Here is a 26,790-nt window from a genome sequence, read left to right as displayed (position 1 = left end):
TTGTTGTAATAATTTAGCAATAGTCTGTAGTTTTTAACAATTAAGTACGTCATGGGTGTCATACAATTCCATATGCAAAATACTGACTGATAAGATGAACCAGTTAAGGGTGTCAGCTACTGAGCATGTTCTTAAAATCAAGGGGTTGCAAACTAGAATGCAGAGGAAGCAGTAGGTTTGTATTAAAGACACGCTACAGCTGAGCAGTGTCAAGGGCAGCATGGAACCCTCAGCTTTAATTTTAAGGAGGCTCGGAAATACTTTACGATTTAATTCAGAGGTGATGCGGACAATGGTGAAGCAAGCAGTGAAATGGCTCAGGAGCTGAGAAGTCCAAATAATAATGCTTCATCTGTCTCTTTGCTGCTTCTGACTCACTTTAGTGACTCCCCTACTGTCTGCTAGTTCTTATTTCACCATCTGAAGTGCAGACTAGGAAATCAGAGTTGGAATGTACAAATTGGGTCAGTTAGCTCTGCAACAGGCATAATATAAATTCCTTCTTGACCTTCCCTTAAGTCAGGAATAGTGATCCTGCAGCTCAAATGAAACAATATTACAGCTCTCAGTTGCATGCACACACACACACACACACCCCCCCAAAGCACTGACCCATGTCATCAGTCATTAACCAGACTCACAAGCTGGTGGTCACCCTTTAAGTACATACATCTCTTTGTCATAGGTGGGGTTGCTCCATAGCGTCTCTTGCAGGGCCATGTGTGGTGCTGTGGGAGCTCCCTGCCTTAGTCCACAAGTTGTGGCCATCTACTCAGAGCATTGAGGTCTAAGCTGTGAACTTGGCATCAGTCTTTAAAAAGTTAACTAAGGATAACAAAACTCAGAATTTGATTGGCTGTGCCTTTAAAGGCAAGTGCTTAGTTGTAGCGCTTGAGGCCAAAGCCCTGACCTGGTCCTAAGGATCTGGGCTAGCAGTGACCAGTTCCTGCTCTGTCCAAGTGTCACCCCAGACAGCTCTTTAGAAGAAGCAGGCAAACCTTTTAAACTGGCCTGCTGGCTCCCGATTGGTCAGTGTCTTCTCCTTCCTGGCCCTTCTAGGCCTCTGAAGGACTAAATCTTCTTGGTAGCCTGGTCTGAGTGGGTTTTCCTCGAGCAGCCAGGTGTCAGTGCAACCCAGGATGTGAACTCCACATAAAATAATGTGGCAAGCCAGAAGAAACAGCTTGACCCTTTGCAGGGAGCGTGGCGCACACATACTGGCCAAATGCCCTGGGCGTGCATGTTGGATGTTGTGGGACTAGCAAATTTAAAATGGGTTAATTAATCCTGGAGAACAGTGCCCAAAGTGCTGTCAGACCAACTGTCTACAGATTTAATCTGTTCCTTAAATAGATTCCCTACCCCTCTGAGATCAAACAACTCTGAGCCACTACCACTAAAAACGCGATATACAGACTTATTTTCTCATCAGAAGAGCTGTCAATTAGCTGTCTTCACAGTTCATTCATAGATCAAGCAATGAAAGTCTGCCACATGCTTCAGACTGTGAAGCATAAACTCTTATGATTGCCTCCTGGAGCAGGAAAGTTTTAGCAACTTGTACTGGCTCAGAAGTGCATCTCCAATCAGAGGCATTTAAGACCAGTATCCAGTCCTCTTTGTGGCAGGCACTGTATTTTCTTTCTTTGGTTGGGGGGCGGGGGGGTGGGAGGGCAGGGGGAGGGTTTGTAGTTTTTTTATTTTTAGGGGTTTTTTTTACATTATGATTGTATACAGTACTAGCACAATGAAGCCCTGAAACTGACTGAGACCTACAGGCACTGATGCAACACAAATAAATAATAGTGTCTTTTCCCAATAATCTGACAGTGTCTTAGTATAAATGTTGGCTCAAATTAGCCTCAGTACAAAAACTTACTCTCTCTGAGAGAATCTAACCTAAGGATTGTGGCTGGCAAAAAGAGGAAATTATCATTACAATTTAGTAGGTGTTTTATACCATCCCATAGCTATATAAAGTTTTCACCGCCATTCAAATCATACAGTAACATTTTTATAATTAAATGTCCCATGAGTAATAACTCCAGCTTGAATAATGTAGTGGATATCCTACAAATTGTAGACATGTCCAATATCTATTGAAAGAGAAACATGCAATAACCTGTAACCATACGAGTTCAGACAAATGGTGTTTTGGTATTTCCTGAAGTTTCTCTCAACATATAACCTGAACTGGCTAGATTAATCTATTCCAAGTTTATAGGCATAACACATCAAATTAAAGATTTCACAAAGGTAGAAATGGATGGCTTTTGAAAAGAATAAGAAAAAAAATTAAAAGAGATGACAAAATAGTGACACTGGTGAGTCTCCAAAATCAGTCGAGAGCAGTGGTGGGCAACCTGTGGCCCACGGGCCGCATGCGGCCCATCAGGGTAATCCGCTGGCAGGCCACGAGACAGTTTGTTTACACTGACCGTCTGCAGGCACGGCCACCACAGCTCCTGGTAGCCATGGTTCGCCGTTCCTGGCCAATGGGAGCTGCAGGAAGCGGCACGGGGCACAGGGACGTGTTAGCCGCCACTTCCCACAGCTGCCATTGGACAGGAACGGAGAACCGTGGCCACTGGAAGCTGCAGGCGGCGATGCCTGCGGACGGTCAATGTAAACAAACTGTCTAGCAGCCCACCAGCAGACTACCCTGGTGGGCTGCAGGTTGCCCACCACTGGTCTAGAGTCTCCAAAAGAGGCCTAAGAAGACTTATTTTAAAATCCTCTTATTTTAAAGATAGGAATTGAGAGCTCTCAGTGCCCCACAGGATTAGGGCCTATATCTTGGAATAGTAAACATGCAAATAGTTACCTGCTTTGAAGATGGGATGTTGCTGTTATTTTTTTCCACGAGGGCCCATTTCAAAATATTTGGCAAGGATGGAGATTTCCATGTTGTCCAAGGGTTTACAAACTTTCCATCTTTATCTCTCTTTGATTTAGTTACATCTTCCTCTAATCGGTAATCCAGTCTGAAGCTTTTTCTGGACGTCCTAGAAGAGTCACTGCCTCTGGAACCTCGACTTGAATTTTGTCGTTTCCTTACTGCCTCCTTAGGGTACTGGTTACATGCAGTCAAAGGTTGCTCTTCGTCTGCCTTCTCATCCATGTCTTTTGGTGAAGAGCTAAAATATATTTTTTAAATTAATAAATCTTTTCTTTCACTAACATTAACATTCATAAAATTGAAAGCTTTCCACACCACCACAAAAATAAAGCTGCCCTTTTCATTTTGCAATTAAACTTACTTTTCCATACAACTTTACTTTTTAAAACAGTTACAATTACATAGAAAGCTTAAAAAACATGTCTTGGCAAGTAGTGTAGTTCAGGCAGAATTTTCCTTCCTGATATGCATAACTTCAGAACCCAGCCCTATGACATACTAGGTATAAAAGAGGGAGATGTTCTTTAATTTATCATTTTGGAAGAGTACCAAACTCCTCCTAAAGTTCATTTAACACCTGATGTAATTTGATCCAGCAAGCTCATCCTTGAGATTCTTGAACTATGAAATATTTTATGACCTGACATCGTACCTTTGTTCTGTAATAAAAACTGCAGTATTATGTAGCAATAAAGATACTTCTGTTTAAAAGACGCATCAACAAATAATGCATCTCTGTATAATATGAATAAAATGTACGAACCACAAGAGGTATTTGATGCCTCAAGATAGCTGTATTTTAGACAATACAGGTAGGCTGAAAATTCAATTAAGCTTAACTGATATACCTGTAATTAAAATAAGTCAAATGTCTGAAGGACAATCCAAGTCCCATGAAACTTGTCATCCCAGGGATGAGCTGCAGAAGTCTGGTGTCCATTAAGTAGGCTGGTTCCTGGACTTTGGAGTCTACAATAGGTCCAATGTTTATGTTTTATTTGCAGCATTTAGTATTTTAGATCTTCAAAGTGTTTTACAAACAGTAGCTTAATTTCAGCAGCACTGTGAGGTTAATAAATATCCTTATTTTGCAACAGGAGAAACAAATTAATTTCCCTACAGCTACAGTTTAAGTCCATTTCATAGCAGCAATTAGAATATGGGAGCCAAGAGCTCTTAACCCATGCTGCATTCACACTATTGTCAGGCTGAACATGCATCCTCTACAGTTTAGGAATTTAGATAAAACAATCCAAACTCAACAGGATTCCAAGGTGGGGAGAAAACCCATGCAAAGTAATAAGTGAGCCCTGGTGTACACTACAGAGTTACAGGTTTCAGAGTAGCAGCCGTGTTAGTCTGTATCCGCAAAAAGAAAAGGACTTGTGGCATCTTAGAGACTAACAAATTTATTTGAGCATAAGCTTTCGTGAGCAACAGCTCACTTCATCGGATCCAAAAGCTTAGGCTCAAATAAATTTGTTAGTCTCTAAGGTGCCACAAGTACTCCTTTTCTTCTTACTACAGAGTTAGGTCAAATTTAGCCGTGTGAGGTCGATTTTATAATGAATGCATCTACACAAGCAACCCCATTCTGTCAACCTAAAGGGCTCTTAAAATCGACTTCTGTACTTCTCCCCAGCGAGGGAAGTAGCACTAAAATCGACCGTACTGGCTCGAATTTGGGGTAGTGCGGACACAATTTGATGGTATTGGTCTCCAGGAGGTATCCCAGAGTGCTCCAATGTGACTGCTCTGGACAGCACTTTGAACTCCGATGCACTAGCCATGTACACAGGAAAAGCCCCAGGAAATTTTGAATTTCATTTCCTTTTTGGTCAGCGTGGCAAGCTCAGCAGCACAGGTGACCATGCAGTCCCCCCAGAATTGCAAACGAGCTCCAGCATGGACCGAAAGGGAGACACTGGATCTGATTGCTGTATGGGGAGAAGAATCTGTGCAGGCCGAACTCCGATCAAAAGGAAGAAATGCTAATATATATGAAAAAATCGCAAAGGGCATGATGGACAGAAGTTACAACAGGGACAAACAGCAGTGCCATGTGAACGTCAAGGAGCTAAGGCAAGCCTACCAAAGACAAAGGAGGCAAACGGTCACTCTGGGTCAGAGCCCCATACATGCCGCTTCTATGATAGCTGCATGGCATTCTAGGGGGGGGGGACCCTACCACTACCCCACCATTGTCCGTGGACACCTGCAAAAGGAGAGTCTCATGCAACACAGAGGAGGATTTTGTGGATGAGAAGGAGGAGCAGGAGGAGAATGCACAGCAGGCAAGCGGTGAATCCGTTCTCCCCGGCAGCCAGGACCTTTTCGTCACCTTGGAGCCAATACCCTCCAAAGGCGGGATCCCCGACCCTGAAGCCGGAGAAGGCACCTTTGGTGAGTGCACATTTGTAACTACAGTACAGGGTTTAAAAGCAATAGTGTTTAATGTTTGATTTGCTCTGAAGACTTGGGGTGCATTTGCGGCCAATACAGCTGCTGGAAAAGTCTGTTAATGTGTCTGGAGATGGAGCAGGAATCCTCCATGGACATCTCCATGAAGCTCTCCTGGAGGTACTCTGAAAGCCTTTGCAGAAGGTTTCTGGGGAGGGCTGCCTTATTTTGTCCTCCATGGTAGGACACTTTACCACGCCAAGCCAGTAGCAAGTAGTCTGGAATCATTGCAGCACAAAGCATGGCAGCAAATGGTCCTGGGTTTTGGTCACATTCAACCAACATTTGGTCTTTATCTTTCTGTGTTAGCCTCAGAAGAGTGATATCATTCATGGTCACCTGGTTGAAATAGGAGAATTTTTGTAAGGGAACAGTAAAAGGACCCCGGTCATGCTGGGTTGTTTGCGCTTGGCTAAAAGGGATCATCCATAGCCACGCAGTAGGGGGAGGGGTGAAGGGATCATCCCAAATAGCCATGCGGAGGACTGGGGAGAGGTATGTGCTGCACATCCACCCGAAAACCACAGCCCCTCCTTTTAAATGGCAAACACAACCAGCATTGCTTGCTATGGGAAAGGAGGATGCTGCAGTTTGAAAACATTCCCACATGCTATGAAGCCGTTAGAAGCCAAATCCGCATACCCTTTGGCTTACCATGGCTGCCTGGAAACCAAATTCTGTTGCCCAGCCGTGTGTGATGTGTCACCATGCTGGCAGGCAGTCAATATAAAAGGCAAAATACGACCTTGTACCTAAAGCACATGTGCTGTCTGCTGTGAATTGCTTGATTCACTGTGAAAGAGTCTCCCTTTTGTTCTCAGAAATGTATCGTCTTAAATTTTACTTTCCCTTTGTATCCCGTTGCAGGTAAAAATGTTTCTATGCTCCCCCTATCATCTCCATCCCTGAGGTTATCGCAGATTAAAAGGAGAAAAAAAAACGCACTCGCAATGACATGTTTTCCAAGCTCATTCAGTCCTCCCACACTGATAGGGCACAGTTTAATGCATGGAGGCATTCAGTGGCAGAGTCCAGGAAAGCATTAAGTGAGTACAATGAGAAGAGGCAGGATGCAATGCTGAGGCTAATGGGGGAGCAAACGGACATGCTCAGGCATCTGGTGGAGCTGCAGGAAAGCCAACAACAGCACAGACCACCACTGTATCCACTGTACAACCGCCTGCCCTCCTCCCCAAGTTCCATATCCTCCTCACCCAGACGCCCAAGAACGCGGGGAGGGGAGGATGGCCCAAGCAACAGAAGGCTGTCATTCAAACAGTTTTGATTTGTAGTGTGGCTACAATAAGCAATGTGCCCTTGTCCTTCCCTCCTCCCCCACCCCACCCAGGCTACCTTATCAGTTATCTCCTTTTTTTTTTAATTAAGAAAGAATGCATGGTTTCAAAACAATAGTGACTTTATTTCCTTTGCCAGCTGTGATCGAAGGGGGGAGGGTGGTTGGCTTACAGGTAATTAACATCAACAAAGGGGCAGGTTTGCATCAAGGACAAACACACACAACTGTCACACCGCAGCCTGGGCAGTCATGAAACTGGTTTTCAAAGCCTCTCTGATGCGCAGCGCACCTACCTGCGCTCTTCTAATCGCCCTGGCGTCTGGCTGTTCAAAATTGGCAGCCAGGCGATCTGCCTCAACCTCCCACCCCACCAACAACATCTCCCCCTTATTCTCAGAGATATTATGGAGCACACAGCAAGCAGTAATAACAATGGGAATATTGGTTGCGCTGAGGTCGAACCTAGTCAGCAAACAGCGCCAGTGAACTTTTAAACGTCCAAAGGCACATTCCATCACCATTCTACGCTTGCTCAGCCTATAGTTGAACTGCTCCTTACTACTGTTCAGGCTGCCTGTGTATGGCTTCATGAGCCATGGGATCAAGGGGTAAGCTTGGTCTCCAAGGATAACTATTGGCATTTCAACATCCCCAACAGTAATTTTCTGGTCTGGGAAGTAAGTCCCTTCTTGCAGCTGCTCAAACAGCCTGGAGTTCCTAAAGATGTGAGTGTCGTGCACCTTTCCCGGCCATCCCACGTTGATGTCGGTGAAACGTCCCTTGTGATCCACCAGTGCATGCAGCACCATTAAGAAGTACCTCTTGCGGTTTATGTACTGGTTGGCAAGGTGATACAGTGCCAAAATAGCCACTCACTTCTCAACCGTCAGGGCAGCTCTCATCTTGGTATTCCTGTGCTTCAGGGTGGGGGAAAGCAACTCACAGAGTTCCAGGAAAGTGGCCTTATGCATGCAAAAGTTTTGCAGCCACTGGGAATCATCCCATACCAGCAACACTATGCAGTCTCACCAGTCTGTGCTTGTTTGCCAGGCCCAGAATCGGCATTCCACTGTATCAACCAGCCCCACTGCCGCCATAATGTCCCAATTGCCACATCACATGCTTTCAGGAATGTCTGTGTCTATGTCCTCCTCACAATCGTCCTTGTGCTGCCGTCTCTTAGCCAGGTTCTGCACATACTGCAGTATAATGCACGAGGTGTTTACAATGCTCGCAACAGCAGGAGTGAGCTGAAGGGGCTCCATGCTTGCCGTGCTATGGCGTCTGCACGGGTAACCAGGAAAAAAGGAGCAAAATGATTGTCTGCAGTTGCTTTCATGGAGGGAGGGAGGGGAGACTGACGATATATACCCAAAACCACCCGCGACAATATTTTTGCCTCATCAGCCATTGGGAGCTTAACCCAGAATTCCAATGGGCAGCGGAGACTGCTGGAACTGTGGGATAGCTTCCCACAGTGCACCGCTCCGTGAGTCGATGCTAGCCACGATAGTGAAGATGCACTTTGCTGACTTAATGCGCTTAGTGGGAACATACACAATCGACTGTATAAAATTGATTTCTAAAAATCGACTTCTGTAAAATCAACCTAATTTCGTAGTGTAGACATACCTTGAGTGGCTTAACAGGTTTAGTTTAAGAAACTCTGTCATACACTTATTTTGAATTACATTTTCAGTCCTCAACCAATGTTAAGACAAATGTTGGTTTGGTGTCCAGTTATTTAAAACAGAAAAGTACTAAAGATTTCAGACCTTTACATGATTAAAAACAATAAGTGACCAGAGGCAGACAAGTAGCATTGTACATTGTTTAGAATCAGTGGAACACTGTTAAGAGAGATATGCAAACAAGAAAAAAATTAAATGGCCAGATGGAAACGGCATTTGTATTGGTCTTCAATATGTTTGGAAACATTCTTATAGGTTAATGTCTTGATTAGATACTTCAAAACAATGTGGGGGGAATTTTAGCATTCATGAATTAAGATTGATGGTACTGACTAGAAGTAACAATAGAGGTACCAGTATCCAGCATGCAAACTTCCCTTTACAGTTCCAGAGCTACTATACCTTTTATCACAGTCGAGAACCATTCCTACACATGGGCTGGGAATTGTGCTGTTTAATGATATGGAACAAGTCCTCCACACATTCTGGACTACATAAACTTTTCACCCAATTATCAAGCTTGACCTCAGGTATCCATTAGAGATATACTTGTACATTAACTGATTTCCAAACTGTGTGCTCAAGGATCAGTTTCAAAAGGATGGTTTTAAATAAGGGCACTCACTTACAAGCAATTTAAAATAAAAATTTCTCCATTGTACTTAGCATGGTTTTAGTCAAATTAGTTAAGAGACGTGTTGTTCCTTTGACAAAATGATTTTCAAGTACCCGAGTGGCTAGAATTCACTCTGCCCTTGTACAATTAAATACAAAAATCTATGTTAGTGTACCATTACAGCTGAGATTTTATACACAGACAAAAGGAATGTAATGTTACTACAACCCATCAAAAATTTATGTATTGGTGGAGCTCTGACTTTAAAGGTAGATTCCTCTTTTCCTGCTATAGGAACAGCCATTTGAAAATTAGTGAGATTGCTTACCTGTGACATAACAGATAACATAGCTGATAAGGGTTGGAGATACACAGATGGTTCCCGCACCAATCATTACTCTGCCATCTTCCACAGATGTAGACTATTAAGGCATTAAAGAGAACACCATATGGTAGCAGAAATATCTCCATACATCCACAGCAGGGCAGGGTTACTGCTACTGGCTTTTAACTATGTAAAATCTCAACCATAATGTTGGATTAAATTAAGTTTCTTTGCATTAATTTTCTTGTGGTTTTAGAGAGATCACCAAGTTTGTACATTTGCTAATTAACAATCACATAGTCCAGTAAATGCATTTGTATATTAAACAACATTTAATACAAATTGTGTGCATTCTGAAACTATGCACGCCACTCTAGAAAAGTATGCAGGACTGTGGTATATAGAAGAATGAAGGGAGCACAAAGGAGAATTAAGGGTTGTGTGCAGATATATGCAGTTACACAGTATGTCTTTCCAGGTACTGAACTATGCAGTATACATGCTAGTGTTTGCACTCAGGGATAACCATTTTTTAAAAAAATTCCTCACAGAGGATTACATGCCAAGTCAGAAGTTTTAATTACATATCATTTTTTAATTAAAGCATGCAAACAAACAGCATAAAACCACATCTGAAAAATTGCTAAAAGACGGTATGCAAAGGTAAAGTATCAAATTCTAGTAATTTAGGTACTTAATTCCAGTAAATTAATCAGTTACCATTTCAATAAACCACCCATTTCAATTTTCTTATTCAAATACATAATGACTGTGGTCCACATAAGCTACTGTAAAGTCAACATACTACCATTATTACTACAAGCTAAGGGATGACTTGATCACAGTCTGTAAGTACCTACGAAGGGAACAGAAATTTGATAACAGGGCTCTTCAATCTAGCAAACAAAGGTATTACAAGATGCCATGGGTGAAAGTCGAAGCTAGACAAATTCAGACTAGAAATAAGGAGCAAATTTTTAAAGGTGTTTATAATTAACCATTAGAACAATTTATTAAGGATTGTAGTGGATTCTCCATCACTGGAAATTTTTAAGTCAAGACTGGATTTTTTAAAAAATAATACGTTCTAATTTAAACAGGAGTTAATTCAGGGAAGTCCTATGGTCTGTGTTGTACAGTCGGAAAGACTACATTAACATAAGGGTCCCATCTGGCTTTGGAATCTATGAAGTAATTTTACATTAAAAGAGCTCCAAAAGTGTCTGAGGCATTTTTAAAAGTTTTAATTTATCTATTACATTCATCTCTCAAATGGGTGAGTTTGATTTTTGCTTAAATACACATTTGATCCTGCTCTGAAATTTTTATATTGAAACAAATTATCAGTGTAAGGGAAGAGGGAATGGTTGTACTGACAACAAAATGGGTGCCAAGGTATTTAAGGCACTGCAGGTATCCATCTGCCAACATGTTTTCCACCTGATGCACCTACATGGCTTTCATTAGCATTCCATAAGCATTTGAGGGGAGTACAGACCTCGTCAGCCAGAACTGACTGAATACTTAACCTTTTTACATACATAAAGAAAATTATGAATTTAGAAACAGTTAATCTAGTCAAGTATTCTCTGAACTGTGTATTCCTTGAAAGTCTCTCTCTTGCCTCTTAATTTATGTTTCTCTTGGAAATATGTAGTGGGTATAACGCAGTGTGTCTGAAATGCAGCAATTTTGCTCTGTACAGCAGTTTTGATACTGCTTAGGGTACAGCAAACAAAAGCTAATTTTTTTTTCTTAAGGTAAAGAGGAACATTTTTTAAAAATCCAGCATGCTTCAACTTTTGGCTTAAAATAAAACCTGGCAGGTTGTTTGTCTACAGAGGTTCTTGGTATTCTAAACAAAAAAGCTTCTAAATCTGAGATTTGGTATCTATATCTTGATTATTACAAAGTACTCAATCAGGGATGAGTCAACACTTCCTCCCATCCTCTAGAGCTCACCTTGGGGGCAATTTTAATTTTCTAGCACCAAACAACCCCCTATTATTATTTTAAGCCATTGGATTGTCTGTCAATATGTATAAGTGAGCTAGATGTTGCAATCAACCAGCCTTCTGTTAAATCCTATCTGTGTGTGGGGAAGCAATAAACAGACTTTAAAAAAAATCCTGTGTAAACATCCTGCAATTGTAGACTTGCACAGGTAATCTTGTATGCTTGACCCCTTTAAACAAAAGTGAAGAATCTGCCCCTATGTATGCAAAACATTAATCAAATGCTGGATGCTTTACTCACACAAGTTGTCTTACATCCAAAACCACATGCCAGTAGGCAAACGTGATATATTTCAAAAGCACAAAAGGGATGCAAATACTGTTTGACTGCTATGAACATTTAAAACAGAGCAGGAGGGCTTTTTTAAATTAAGAAATTTTAATAGCCAGGTGCATTTAACCATAAAAAAATCAATCATCAGTTTGTGGAAAAGTGACCTATAATTAGATCCTTGCTAAGGTCTGATGAAAAGCCTTCTTTAGAAAAGAAATATGTTAGAAGCAGGGTTTGAAAAATCCACTCACATAGGTGAGCAGAAATCTCTCAGGCAAGTGCCAATAGCTTCTGCAGAAGTAAAGATTCTGTTTTAAAAAATTAAGTTCCTAGCCTTTATGCTTGCAAAGAAAACATTCATTGTAAACCAAGTGTAATCAATGTAGTGATGTCTTCCTGAGTCTATAGAGAGAACTCCAGTTCTGACACTGCACGGGGTGTAGAGAGTAGAAAGCTGCCACTGCTGTTATACAGGGGAGCCCTGGCCTCCAGGACATCTTAAGATGGAGGAATGCCCTGGAGAAGTTGCCAACCTCATCCCTAGAGCAGGGAATACTGGAGAGGAGTTTTCGAGAGGGGTCGGTCCCCAACCAACCCAGCAGAGAAATCTGTGTGTGGAGGAGCCCCATTCACACTCTGCCAGGAGAGGATTCTAGGGCTAATACCCACAGCTGGCCCAGGTCAGCTGACTGAGGTTCAGGCTGCAGGGCTGAAAAACTGCTGTGTAGGACATTTGGGTTTAGGCTCCAGTCCAAGCTCTGGGACCTGCGAGGAGAGAGGGTCCCAGAGCCTGGATCTCAGCCGAAGCCTGAACGTCTATACAGCAGTATTTAGCCCCGTAGCCCAAGCCCTGCAAACCTGATTCAGCTGACCCCTGGCCAGCTGCGGATGTGCCTCGGGTCTTTTATTCCAGTGTAGACATATCCTCAGAGGGAAGAGAGGGGCAATATTAATTGATAAATATGTTGTGGTGGCCAGCATTCATTTGGGACTCAGTTCATCCAGCAATATACCAAGGTTTTCAGGCCAAAGCAGTAGGAGGGGGGGTGGAAGGGACTTACCAGACAAGAGGGGTTGTGGCTCAGGAGGGGCATGGTTTGGAGAACCTGTGTATTTTGGCCTCACATTTAGTCTTTGAGCTATTAGGTGTTGGCTTGCAAAATTGATCCAAGTTCAAAGCTGATAAACAACTGAAAATGCACACGGTGTAGTTTCATGTTGGAATTAACCATTAACTTTTAAGAAAACAACAGTGAAGTGCTCAGTAAAATCTTAAAATGGATTTTACCTCACACCTTTTACAAGTGGACCTTAGAAATATAGAAGTGAAAAATTACAAATACACATTGTCATCAGTATTTCTCCATAAAATGCAATTTTAAACATTACAAAGTTTCAAGTGTGAAAGCGTTTCTTTTCACTTCAGTCAGGAGAATACAGGCAACAGAACATGGAATCTCTCTTACTAACGCTTGCATGTAGATAAAAACCTCCTCCCATCCACTACCCAGTACCACCACCCACTACCATACTGCATACAGGTATAACTCACCACCACACACACACTTACTCTGGACATGCTAACATCTGAAGGAGTGGAGCATTAATTTGTTGGGCCCCAAAAGATTTAGATTCATAGATATTTAGGTCAGAGGGGACCATTATGATCATCTAGTCTGACCTCCTGCACAACGCAGGCCACAGAATTTCACCCCCCACTCCTACAAAAAAACCTCACACCTATATCTGTGCTACTGAAGTCCTCAAATCGTAGTTTAAAGACTTCAAGGAGCAGAGAATCCTCCAGCAAGTGACCCGTGCCCCATTTAATTTGAGAGCAGGGTTCCCGTTCTCTAGATCTTATGCACCAATCCAATTTAAACTTTTGACTATAACAGGATTCAAAAAAGGACTAGATTTGTTCATGGAGGATAGGTACACCAATGGCTATTAGCCAGGATGGGCAGGGATGTTGTCCCTAGCTTCTGTTTGCCAGAAGCTGGGAATGGGCGATAGAGGATGGATCACTTGATGATTACCTGTTCTATTCATTCCCTCTGGGGCACTTGGCATTACATAGAAACTGAGAGAAATGGCACATAATAGCCAGTAAGGGGCCTGCTTGTTCTCTACCCCACTACCACTGCCTAGTGGGCCCCAAATATCCGAGCTGAGGGAGTTCTACCAACTTTGTGCCAGGAAACATATAATTCAGCAGCTTTCCTTCAAGCATTCTACAAACACAAAAAAACAAAACAAAACATACCTTTGGGCTGAGCATAAGCATGAAAATTTTCAACTGAAAAGGAATTTATTTGCAAACATTAGAGGGTGTGGAAAGAAATGCCCCCTGCAGGCTTAACTATGGATAGTCATTGCCAGCTAGATTTTACTCACAGTGTTCTTTTCTTTCATTGTTCTTTAGCACTGAAATTGCTTAGGGCAACTAATGGATAGTTTGAGATTAGATGATTATGAATGCAGGTAAACTTTCATTATAAAGCACTTGAAGCTGTTCAAACCAATCAGAACAGCAGATTGGCTGAACACTCCTAGCCTTATGATTTTGCCTCAAGCTGTGGAACTAACCGGTCTTCAAAGGATTCTTTTAGTGTGTTGGACTGTTCCATTTTAAAACTGCACAGAAGGAGAGAACAAAAAACATTACAAAATGATTTACTCACGCTATTTCATATTTTAGTGACTAGTGAGAAAATGTGTAAGGTGCCCTTATGTCCGTATCACAACGTCTGAAGAACGTACCACACAATTTTGTCATACTTTGAAGCATTCATTTTATATCATTCTGGTTTCCTACTACTGTGGATGGGAAACAGTGTTTTGACTTTAAAATAATTATTGTTCCACTATGAACACTGTAAAACAGGAGTAACTGAGTTGATTTCAGGAAATTTTATAAGTACTGAATATACATCGTTAAGGCATGCAAAGGAAGAGGCTACAAATTGTTTACATCTACATCTGTTTCATTAATATGAATAACGTGAATTTCTGACGTTTATTATCAAAATAAATGTGCACCAGAAAACATATTGGCCAGAAGCTATTTTCTCTTTTCTTTGTTATTATATACTGTATAGGGAACATTAAGTTACTGTACTAGGAACTTAAAGTATATTAATTTTAATGTCTAATTGGGACCATTTAAATGCTAACATTATTAAGCACTGACCATTTTGTTTTTAATAAAAACAAAATATTAATGAATGCTAAAGTAACATTTAAAAGCCACAAAAAGTCAGGAAATTCAGAGTTAACGTTCTTATAGCAACATTAACTCGTTGCACATATGGAGTATTTTACTATTTTTTTGCCGAAGACCTAGATTGTCACTATGATCTACCCATTCTAAAGGACAGAATAGCTGATTCACCATCAGCTCAGGGTTAAACAAAGATTGTGAACAGCTAGCCAACTACAAAAGCAGTTTCTCCTCCCTTGGTGTTCACACCTCAACTGCTAGAAGAGGGCCTCATCCTCCCTAATTGAACTAACCTTGTTATCCCTAGCCTGATTCTTGCTTGCATATTTATACCTGCCTCTGGAAATTTCCACTACAAGCGTCCGACGAAGCGGGTATTCACCCACGAAAGCTTATGCTCCAATACGTCTGTTAATCTATAAGGTGCCACAGGACTCTTTGCCGCTTTTACAGAATAGTGATTCTGACTCAATCTGCCTCCTGATCTCCCCCTTGCTTTAAAAAGGAGCAGGATCCAACACAGCATACTTCCCCCCAGTGCAGCTATGCTGGGTGGCATGCTGGGGGTGAGGGTTGTGGAGCCAAGGCTATACCAATTCCATTCCCTCTTGCCCACCAGCGCATAGAGGAGGGGGTGCAGCAGTTCTGGTTCCCTTCCCTGAGTCTGCTTCCTTATGCTCACTGTGTAGCTTGCACACGGGAGTACGGTCCTTTACACCCTGATGCAGCCAAGCCAAAGTTCAGTCCTAAATATGTAGATTAATGTGTTTTACTAAAACTATATGTTTTATTAATGATTTACACTTAACCAGAAAAATACAAACAGTACACATGAGCAACATAGACCAGCTAAGCTATCATTGCTGTTGGAATCGACCTGCAACTGGATCCGCATACATGAACACTTGTACCAGCATGGAGTCCCAATAAAATCAATAGTGCTCTATACGAGCATAAAGGTCGGTCCATACAGATCAAATGGTAAGATCTGGCCCTGAATTTTTAAATTTCCTGACTCTGACCCCAGGCCTACAGAGATTTACGCATATGAGCAGTCTCACTGAAGTCAACAGAATTACTCAGGTGAATATAATTAAATACAAACATAAATCTTTCCAGGACTGCAGATTTTGGTACTTTTAACTGTCAAACTTTAATGGTGCATAAACATATATTAAATGCCTACCTGTATTATTTGATTACCCAACTCACATGGTTTTATTTTTATTTAATGATTATTATATATAATGTGATGTTAGGGTGCCCAGAGCTTTTACTTAATTAGGCTTTATCTAATTAAAAATCTAAATAAATACAAAAGGTTGTGAATTTACAGGATGCCATGAAGGTACTAAGATAACTGAAGGTACCTCAGTTTGTATTAATGGTTGCTCGATTAACTTTTTCGGTTAATTAGATGAGATTAGAAAATAAATGGTTCTGTCCCAGGTGAAATGGAATTAAGGGCTCCATCTATAGTATAAAATGAACCAGGTTAGTATACAGCTTTCTGCCACATTCTAACTTTTTTTCTTATCACTGTGAACAGAAAACATTGTTATATAACAGTGTCTTGGAAAGGTGCTGTAACCTAGGTCTACAGGTATCGTTATACAGCAATATAGGAGCAGAAGCAGTCCATTTATGTTTAACTTCAGATCTTTTATGTCTAACTCTGCAATTGCCATCTCTAATTTATATTTTTATGCCTTAAAAAAAAAATCTTTTTTTGACAAAAGAGGACAAACACACTACCATGCAAACCTCTCCCATAGATAATCAGAGGAAGAAAAAGCCCTCCACTTATCAGAGTTTGTAAGAGCAGTCAGTTTTATGCCTGGGAATAGCTAATATTCCTTCAATTCATTACATGTATGTTGTCACTCAATTTTTGCTTATATACGTTAATATTTAGATCTAGTGGACTCCAGCACTTCAGTTTGAAGTCCAATTCCACCTCTTCACTTCTCTCTCTAATATACCTCCTTAAATTCTTCTCACTTGTTCTCTCTTAATTTAAACCTGTCCCCTAATTCTGGTTTGTCCAACTAACTCAAATAGGTCACAGTTAATTTTATAAAAAACATTAGCTACTTTACATACTTCTACCATATAACCTCTTAATCACATTTGCATCCAAGTACAACCAATTTTGCCTTTCTCCCCAGAAGAAATCCATCCATTTCTTTTATCATTTTAGTTTCACTATGCTGTCTTTTCTCCAGTTTAACCATTCAAAAAATCACATACAAATTTTTCATGAGAGTTACACTAGAAGATGCTCAACAGTGCTCTGTACTCCTCATACTCTTCCTGAACGTGACAGTTTAATTTCTGAAACTCAGTGAAAAGCCAGTAAATGCAGAGATAAGGCTCTCCCATTTCTCCCTTACAGGAGCATCACATTTAAAACAAGTCACAATGATAAAAAAACCCCAAGAAATGTAGACATGAAATGTCATTTCACATGCTGCACAACTATAGCTCTGTTCCCAAAAAGAAAGATACCAACTGGAACTGGGAACACCACAGTCCATTGCCCCTTCCTAACCAAACCTGCCATTTTCACTGTGTCAATCACTCCAAATCAGGATTGTTCTTCATACACTCCAGTGGGACCCTCAGTATGGTTTGGTTAACATCACTGAGTGGAGGAGTAGCACTTTTTCCACAGGACAACAAAGGCACATCGCTAACACCAAGGCGAACGAAACCAAATATTTATTTCACATGGTCAAACAATGTATTTTTCCCTAATTTCATTCTTGGAAATGGCAGAAGCATTTAGGCTGAATCACATACACACACTCAGACCCGCAGCATGGGACATAAGCAACTGAAAACAGGGAAGCGTCAGGTAACTTTAAGTATAGATGGTGCTACGAGCTCCAGCTATAATAATTTACCCCAATAACAAAAATCTTTTCATACATGAAAGGGGTAAACAGTGAGGTGGCAAAGTTTGCAGATGATACTAAACTGCTCAAGTTAGTTAAGAACAAAGGAGACTGTGAAGAACTTCAAAAAAATCTCACAAAACTAAGTGATTGGATTGGGCAACAAAATGGCAAATGAAATGTAATGTGGATAAATGTAAAGTAATGCACACTGGAAAAAACAACCCCAACTAGACATACAATATGATGGGGGTTAATTAGCTACAACTAATCGGGAGAAAGATCTTGGAGTCATCATGGATATTTCTCTGAAGACGTCCACGCAGTGTGCGGCGGCAGTCAAAAAAGCAAACGGGATGTTAGGAATCATTAAAAAAGGGATAGAGAATAAGATGGAGAATATCTTATTTCCCTTATATAAATCCATAGTACACACCCATCTTGAATACTGCGTACAGATGTGGTCCCCTCATCTCAAAAAAGATATACTGGCATTAGAAAAGGTTCAGAAAAGGGCAACTAAAATGATTAGGGGTTTGGAACGGGTCCCATATGACAAGAGATTAAAGAGGCTAGGACTTTTCAGCTTGGAAAAGAGGAGACTAAGGGGGGATATAAAATCATGAGTAGTGTGGAGAAAGTGAATAAGGAAAAGTTATTTACTTGTTCTTATAATATAAGAACTAGGGGCCACCAAATGAAATTAATGGGAAGCAGGTTTAAAACAAATAAAAGGAAGTTCTTCACTCAGTGCACAGTCAGCCTGTGGAACTCCTTGCCTGAGGAGATTGTGAAGGCTAGGACTATAACAGAGTTTAAAAGAGAACTAGATAAATTCATGGGAGGGTAAGTCTATCAATGGCTATTAGCCAGGATGGGTAAGGAATGGTGTTCCTAGCATCTGTCTGTCAGAGGGGGGAGATGGATGGCAGGAGAGAGATCACTTGATCATTACCTGTTAGGTTCACTCCCTCCGGGGCACCTGGCATTGGCCACTGTCAGTAGACAGGATACTGGGCTGGATGGACCTTTGGTCTGACCCAGTATGGCCATTCTTATGTTCATGCCAACATCTTACTATTATTCTTTAATACAGTAGACTATGTGACTTCTTAAATGTACTGTACCCTATCAGCCTATTCTCTAGGCAGGGAAATGATGGCACATGTCTTAATACTGTATCTATCTGGACAACCCCCTTCACCTTATTATTTTTTTGATTTATCCAAATCTTTCTGTAGCCTCTGTAGTGTCAGTCCATTTCTATTGTGTAGCTGTGTCCTTTTTATTTTATTATATGCTATTCACAGCCAAGACTATACCTTCCTATATATTTGTAGAGCACCTGGCATATTTTATGTGCTTCTGTAACACAAATAAGCAGTAAATAATATTCGCTTGTTATTCCTGTAATTTATTTTTCCAAGAAAATTCAGATCAAATGCAGTATATGTTTTTTAGTGAAATTCTTCTTTTTGCCCAATGCCTACAACTACACTTCGGCACACGCACCCAGACCCACAAAGCTATTTCCTAATGGAAGTTAGGAGCCTAAACAGCTTTGTGGATCTGGGCCAAGAGATTTACCAAGGCCATACTATGAGCTGTGGGGATTAGAACTGGGACCCTGCTAGAATTCAGTGGTACTCTAAGCATACTACAGAGCTTCTCACTAACATTTGTTAACAAAAACAAAATAATGAAAATACAAGACCAAGAATGATTTTATAGAAGACCAGAACAAAATAGAAAACAGTTACAGCAGGTGTTATGCATGAAGGTACTAACTGTTATTGCAGCACCTGGTGTTTATTAATCCCAGCCAAAACAATCTCCTAACCAGTTGCAGAAAGGGCAAGAATCTAAAAGTGATTCTGGGAGGCTCAGTCACTTAGCTTACTATGTATGGAGAAGTGCTAGAACACTAGATTTCTCTCTAGGCAATTCCAGAAAGTCTAGCTAGCTACTAATATCCAACAGTTGTATTAGGATATCAAAAATTTTGTGAAGGCTGTTGCTTATTCATCTGCAGTACATGCCTTTTGCTTTATTTAAACTAGGTTGAAATCCATCAGACAAAGCCCATAGCAGATTTAACCATTATTTTCCTTTCTGCAATTCTACTCCATCCCACCGCCTTACATTCTTATGGCTCTGACCTTCCCTTCCACTTTTTCATACTCTGACAGTGGTTCTGAGATTATATTCCAGGGAAAGTCAAATTAGGCTTTTACACCTTCAGGCACTAAGATTAATATCGGGTGTTTGGATTTCAGAAAATTTCAGTACATATGCATATCAGGTATTTCAGTTGTGGCTCATTTCTGGTACAATACTTTTTACGGAGCATCTCATCTGTTCAATAAATCAATCCCCAAACTTTACCCTTAACTGATGATCTATTAGACAAAAAAGTTAAGACAGCTCTCAGAAGTCTATTAGGGAAAAGACTCTAAAGGCCAGTCATTGCCTTAGCCCAATATGAAATTAGTCAGTCTTGTTTAGAACAAAATAAAACATATGAACAGAGAGCACTTTCTTGGCTGTGCTGCTGTGTCTGCTAGCCCATTTTAAAAAAAAAAATAGATTTTCTGTTTGCTGAGGGGCAGAGTACAAGTAATGTATTGGAATCACATTTCATTGATTTTAAGTTATCACATGAAAACTTATTTCCTGCTATTGTTTAAAAAGAGTTTAGTAACATACAGTTAATCACATTTGACAAATACTTTGCTTAAATCTGTATTTGAGATAGTTACTGATCATCCAGATTATTTGGTTAAACACACTATATTAAGACACTTTATTGATATTTTTCTACTTCACATCTGAATTCTACAAAAGAAAGAAAAAAGGTTTCTGTTTACAGTGCTTCTTTTTAATAGCGAAAATGTTGAATAAAATGACAATACTGTGAGGTATACAAATGTTTTTAGGAGATTATGTAACATGTTTTCCTGAATGACGCTGCAGCATATTACCATGTCAATGAAAAAGAAGAATAAAACTATAGCAAATGAGAAAACAGGACCTGCTCTTCCAGGATTTCATTCACCAGCCACAGATAGGACTCTTGGTCCCAATTTTTAAAAAATGGCATACTAATATGTGGTCTAATCAAGATTTTTCATTAACACAGAATCTGCAGTATCTTTTTTAGATGCAATCCATTTCAGTTTCTCTTAAGGAGTTGGCTTTCTGTACTAAACAGAACTGACAGCAAAATCATATATAAAACCAGAACGGACAAAGCACTTGAAAACACATTGTAGTAAACCATGTTCTGGCAAGGAGATGGATTTAAGTGACTCAGTAGGTCTTAAACATCTCTAACTTTTTTTTTGGACATCAGCAGGAAACAACTCATTTACTCATTGACACAGCGGCAAATCCTATAGATCACCCACCGTCATCTACTCCAGTGGTACAAGGTTCGCCCACACAAGCTGCAAGAACGAATAAATTATTTTGAACGGGTTTTTTTAAACAACAACAAAAACCCTAAAAACCACCATACGCTGGCTCTTCTGCCTTCTTCTCCTGATTTCTTAACTTTCAGGGTAGCAAGAGAGACCGACCAAGATTCTGTGCAGCTGCCAAGATGCTGTCTATGCAGGGCACACGCTAGAGGTGGTTCAGGAAAGTTAGAGAAGGTGGGGGAGGCACTCTCTCCTATTGGACTAACTGCTGCTGCTGGGAGACACAAGCTCGGACAATCAGTGCTTCGTGGTGACCGTTTTTAAAAACCTCTCCCCCCACTGCTTGAGCAAGCGCCTGACCTGAAACACTGCAGCGAGCAGCGGAGGCAGAAAGGTGGGCAGCGGGGGCGGGCCATCTAATGCACTTCGCTGCCTTTCTCAAAGCGCAGGGTTTGCCCTGGGTACTTTGTGTCAGAAGGGAGCCCTAGAGCCGGGGGGCGAGTCCCCACCAATCCCTCCCCACCCCAATGTCGGTCCCACGCCCCCTCTCCCAGCAGCTGCGCCCACTTGAGCTGGGGCCCGCAGCACAGCGAGACCCCGGGCAGGGCTCTCCTCACCGCTCGGGCTGCGGCTGGGCGCTCTCGTCGTCCTCCTCCTCCATGGCTCGGCGGCGGCTCCTCTCCCCCGGCTGCGCCGCGACTCCCCGGCAGGCGGAGTTACGCGGCGGCTGCTGCCTCCTACCTGACAAACCACCAGCCGCTGAAGGCAGCGCCAAGAGCTCCAGGCAGCAGCTCCACAGCGCCCTGCTCCTCACCATGGTGGCGCCTGCGCAGCGCCGGCGGCCCGGCTCCCCCTCCCGGGAGCCATCACCTACCCGACCCCCGCGTACAGCTCAGGGAGCTCGCAGGACCCGCTACCGCCGCCTCCCTGCGCCATCGGGAACATGCAGGAGCCTGGCTTCCGCTACCACTTACCTTTACCAAGATGGCCCCCCGGAGGGTAGTTGGCGCCGCGGCCATCTTGGTAAAGGCCACAGCATCCAGCCCGCCGCTGGCAGTGGACCAGCGGTTCAGTGAGATGGAGGAAGGCTGCGTGATGTGTCAGGGCTGCTCTGACATCGCCCGAAGCACCCACCGCCGGCCCCATGAACTCTGCACCAGGAGTCCTTGTGCCGGGCCTGGGACAAGCCCAGTTTCCATGGAGGGGCCCTTGGGAATCTGTGAGTGGGAGGAGGCGCAGCCACAGGGTGGCCCAGCGTGGTCCCAAGGCAGTGCCCCTGGTGAGGATGAAAGCAGCCTGCCTGGGCTCCAGGCCCTGTGCCAGGAACGGGGGTCCAGTCAAGCAGCAAATCAGTAAGCTAGGCAAAGCCCTTTGGTGCTGGGTGGTGACAGGCACGCAGGCCCTGGGGAAGAGGTGCAGCGCCCTCGGAAGTCACATAGCGGATTAACTCTCACTCTCCTGTGGGGCCAGGGCGATTAGATTTTCTGGAGCCCCTGGAGGGCTGGAGTCGGGGAGTGGGCTCAGGGCTGGGGCAGGGGATTGGGATGCGGGTGGGTATGCAGCTCCAGCTGCGGGGGGTGCTCTGTGGTGGGGCCAGGGATGAGACAAGGGGTTTGGGTGCAGGCGGGCGGGGGTGGGGTCTGGGAGGGAGTCTGGGTGCAGGAAGGGGCTCTGGGCTGGGGTAGAGGGCGGGGGTGGGCTCTGGGAGGGAGTTTGGTTGCAGGAAGGGGCTCTGGGCTGGGGTAGAGTGCGGGGGGTGGGGTCTGGGAGGGAGTTTGGGTGCAGGAGGGGGCTCCAGGCTGGGGTACAGGGTTGCGGGGGAGGCACTTACCTCAGGCGGCTCCTGGTCAGTGGCGCAACTGGGCTAAGGCAGGATCCCTGGCTCTGCGCTGCTCTTTTCCCTGAGGTGGCCAGCATGTCTAGCCCCTAGGCAGAGGGGCCCGGCTGCTCTGCAGAGTTCACACTGCCCATGCCTGCAGGCACTGCCTCCGCAGCTCCCATTGGCTGTGGTACGCGGCCAGTGGGAGCTGCGGAGCCGTCGCTTGGGGCGGGGGCAGTGCACAGAGATTCCCTGAAGGCTCCTCGCCTAGGGGCCGCAGGGGCACATTGGCGAGCTGGGGCTCGTGGCTCCAGCTTGAGGGGGTGGGCGCCGAGGCTCGGGAACTGGTGTCCGGCCCACAGCGCAGAGACTTGCCACAGGCCAGATGTAAAGAAGCAGTGGGCCACATCCAGCCTCGGTGGCCCCCTTAGCCCGAGGCTCTGGGCTGCAGCCCCTGCATTAATCCAGCCCTGCATGATACAGCCTAAGGCATGGCAGCACCCAGGAGGTGTATGGCTCAAACATGACTAGGGACACTAGTATACACTGGCAGCTGCCCAGTTCATGGGGCTCAGTATTATCTTAGCCAACCTCTGCTGTAGGTGGAGCTATACTCCGTGTACGCTACATATACAGAGGCCAATTTTTGAAGGCCATAAATACAGTTGACATCTATGTCTGCAGTTTTTATTTTCCACGGAGAAACATCTCTTAGGTGTAAGAGCTGACAAAGGGGTTGGTTATTCATCATATTAACATGCAGCTAGATATCTGTGTCCAATACTGCACGCACCATGCAACGTCAACCTGTGTAATAGCAACATAAGAATGGCCATACTGCGTCAGACCAATGGTCCATCTAGCTCCGTATCTTGTCTTCTGACAATGGCTGGTGCCAGATGTTTCAGAGGGAACGAACAAAACAGAGCAATTATCAAGTGATCCATTCTCTGTTGTCCAGTCCCAGCCAGGGGCACTGGAACAGGGGGAGTCAGGGCCCCATCACATTTAAAATTGATCCCTTTTTACTGGCCATAGGGGTGAGCAATGGTGGTTAGGGGGTGGAGAGGAGTGAGCAGGAGGTGGGGTCTTGGGGGGAAGAGGCAGAACAGGGCCTGGGGACAAAGGGCCACTTTTAGGGAGCTGCCACCACTCCTGATTCCAGCTTCTGCCATTTGAAGGTTTAGGGACACCCAATGCATGAAGTTGCATCCCTAACCATTTTGGCTAATAGCCATTGATGGATCTACCTCCATGAACCTAATTCTTTCTTGAAACTAGTTATAATTTTTGCCTTCACAACATCCTCTGGCAGTCACTTCCAGCAGCTAACTGTGCATTGTGTGAGGAAGTACTTCCTTATGTTTGTTTGAAACCTGCCACCTACTAATTTCATTATGGAACCCCAGGTTCTTGTGTTATGTGAAGGCGTAAATAACATTTCCCTATACACTTTCTCCACACGATTTATGATTTTTATAGACCTCTATTGTATCATAGAATCAGGGTTGGAAGGGACCTCAGGAGGTCATCTAGTCCAACCCCCTGCTCAAAGCAGGACCAATCCCCAATTAAATCATCCCAGCCAGGGCTTTGTCAAGCCTGACCTTAAAAACTTCTAAGGAAGGAGATTCTACCACCTCCCTAGGTAACGCATTCCAGTGTTTCACCACCCTCCTAGTGAAAAAGTTTTTCCTAATATCCAACCTAAACCTCCCCCACTGCAACTTGAGACCATTACTCCTTGTCCTGTCCTCTTCTACCACTGAGAATAGTCTAGAACCATCCTCTCTGGAACCACCTCTCAGGTAGTTGAAAGCAGCTATCAAATCCCCCCTCATTCTTCTCTTCTGCAGACTAAACAATCCCAGTTCCCTCAGCCTCTCCTCATAAGTCATGTGTTCCAGACCCCTAATCATTTTTGTTGCCCTTCGCTGGACTCTCTCCAATTTATCCACATCCTTCTTGTAGCGTGGGGCCCAAAACTGGACACAGTACTCCAGATGAGGCCTCACCAATGTCGAATAGAGGGGAACGATCACGTCCCTCGATCTGCTCGCTATGCCCCTACTTATACATCCCAAAATGCCATTGGCCTTCTTGGCAACAAGGGCACACTGCTGACTCATATCCAGCTTCTCGTCCACTGTCACCCCTAGGTCCTTTTCCGCAGAACTGCTGCGTAGCCATTCGGTCCCTAGTCTGTAGCTGTGCATTGGGTTCTTCCGTCCTAAGTGCAGGACCCTGCACTTATCCTTATTGAACCTCATCAGATTTCTTTTGGCCCAATCCTCCAATTTGTCTAGGTCCCTCTGTATCCTATCCCTGCCCTCCAGCGTATCTACCACTCCTCCCAGTTTAGTATCATCCGCAAATTTGCTGAGAGTGCAATCCACACCATCCTCCAGATCATTTATGAAGATATTGAACAATCCTCCCTTCACCATCTCTTTTCTAAACTGAATAGTCTCAGTCTTTTTAATCTCTCCTCATATGAACACCGTTCCATCCCCTTAATAATTTTTGATGCCCTTCTTTGTACTTTTTCTAATTCTAATACATCTTTTTGAGATAGGTGACCAGAACTTCACACAGTATTCAAGGTGAGAGCGTACTATGGATTTATATAGTGGCATGATGATATTTTCTGTTTTATTATCTTTCCCTTTTGTAATGGTTCCTAACATTGTGGTAGCTTTTTTGCCTGCTGCTGCACATTGAGCAAATGTTTTCACAGAAATATTCACAATGACTCCAAGATCACTTTCTTGAGTGGTAACAGCTAATTTAAACCTATCATTTTGTATGTATATTTGGGATTATGTTTTCCAATGTGCATTACTTTGCACTTACGAATATTGAATTTCATCTGCTATTTTGTTGCCCATTCAGCCAGTTTTGTGAGATCCCTTTGTAACTCTTCACAATCAGCTTTGGGTTTAACTATCTTGAATAATTTTTGTATTTTTGACTCCCCCATATTCACAAGTCCCAATCAATGAACAGAGAACTTTAAAATACTTTTCTATACTTCCTGGAAGCTCTGCGTCCCCTGTTTCAAAGGGAGCCTCATATGGTCTCAGGCCAGCTTAGCTGTCCTGATCCTGCGAAGTCTTATGCACATGTTTACACACCAGAAATAGTCCCACTGAGTTCAATTAAAGTAATTCCATGTGTAAAGTTCCACATGTGCTTAAATGTTTGTGCAAACTTCTCCCTCTGCTGAGCTTTCAGGGAAGGGGTCCAGGAGACACCTGGATACCTCATGTTACAGCTAGCATGGTCAGTAGACTCCATGGAGTTGGGTCTAAGCAGTAACTGTCAATCAGGGGAAGTCTCCAAACCACTATGTGAGGTGAAGGTCTTGGTTGACACGAGCTCTGAGAAAGGGGGTTTTGTTGTCACTTTGCAACCTCCTTTTCTGTTACTGCCCAAAATGGGTCTAGATTGTCCTACTGGTAACTGGAAAGACTTGGGAGCTCCTTCTTCCTACAGATAGTCACAAGAACAGAGGAACAGTGGATCCGGGGTCCTCCATGGGGCAATGTATTTGTTTCATTTTCTCACAATAAACTCTAATTTAATAATTGAAACATGATAAACTTCATTTTCTTTTCTTTAAAAAAAATCTCTGTGTTCAATATGTGTTATTAATATTTCTGTTGAGTTTATTTATCATTTTGGCTCATTTGATTAATCACAGAGGCTTGGAAGGATTTGCTCCATAGCTGAGTCAATAGATAGTCCAGATAGTGTTTGAGCCCAGCCAGCTTGTGCACAACAACAAGCACCTCTATTATATTTGCAAGATCAGAGCCTCAGTAATAATACTCTTGTGTAATGGCATTACTCCCT

The 26,790-nt window shown here is 43.0% G+C and overlaps 1 protein-coding gene across 7 annotated transcripts in view; it reads right to left on the bottom strand.

The window, feature by feature from the left end:
* Positions 1-22,150, bottom strand: part of NAPEPLD (N-acyl phosphatidylethanolamine phospholipase D) — a 50,588-nt gene extending 28,438 nt beyond the window's left edge. Inside the window, exons 1-2 of one of the 7 annotated variants that reach the window (XR_006292402.1) lie at positions 21,734-21,984; positions 2,825-3,137 (exon numbers count right to left, since the gene is read on the bottom strand). Coding sequence is in view for 6 of the 7 variants with exons in the window: in XM_037889201.2 (XP_037745129.1) it covers positions 2,825-3,137; positions 21,734-21,933 (513 nt within the window). In the remaining variant the exon portion in view is untranslated. Of the gene's footprint in view, positions 1-2,824; positions 3,138-3,260; positions 3,331-3,747; positions 4,275-9,291; positions 9,450-21,733 lie in introns of those variants that run through there. The other 6 variants (XM_037889201.2, XM_043552028.1, XM_043552029.1 and 3 more) reach the window with 6 other exon arrangements.
* Positions 22,151-26,790: the final 4,640 nt, after the last annotated feature.

This window comes from Chelonia mydas, chromosome 1 (assembly GCF_015237465.2).
Source record: "Chelonia mydas isolate rCheMyd1 chromosome 1, rCheMyd1.pri.v2, whole genome shotgun sequence".
Classification (NCBI taxonomy): Eukaryota; Metazoa; Chordata; order Testudines; family Cheloniidae; genus Chelonia; species Chelonia mydas.
Note: the sequence above shows the minus strand (reverse complement) of the source record. Positions and strands in the feature narration are given on the sequence as shown.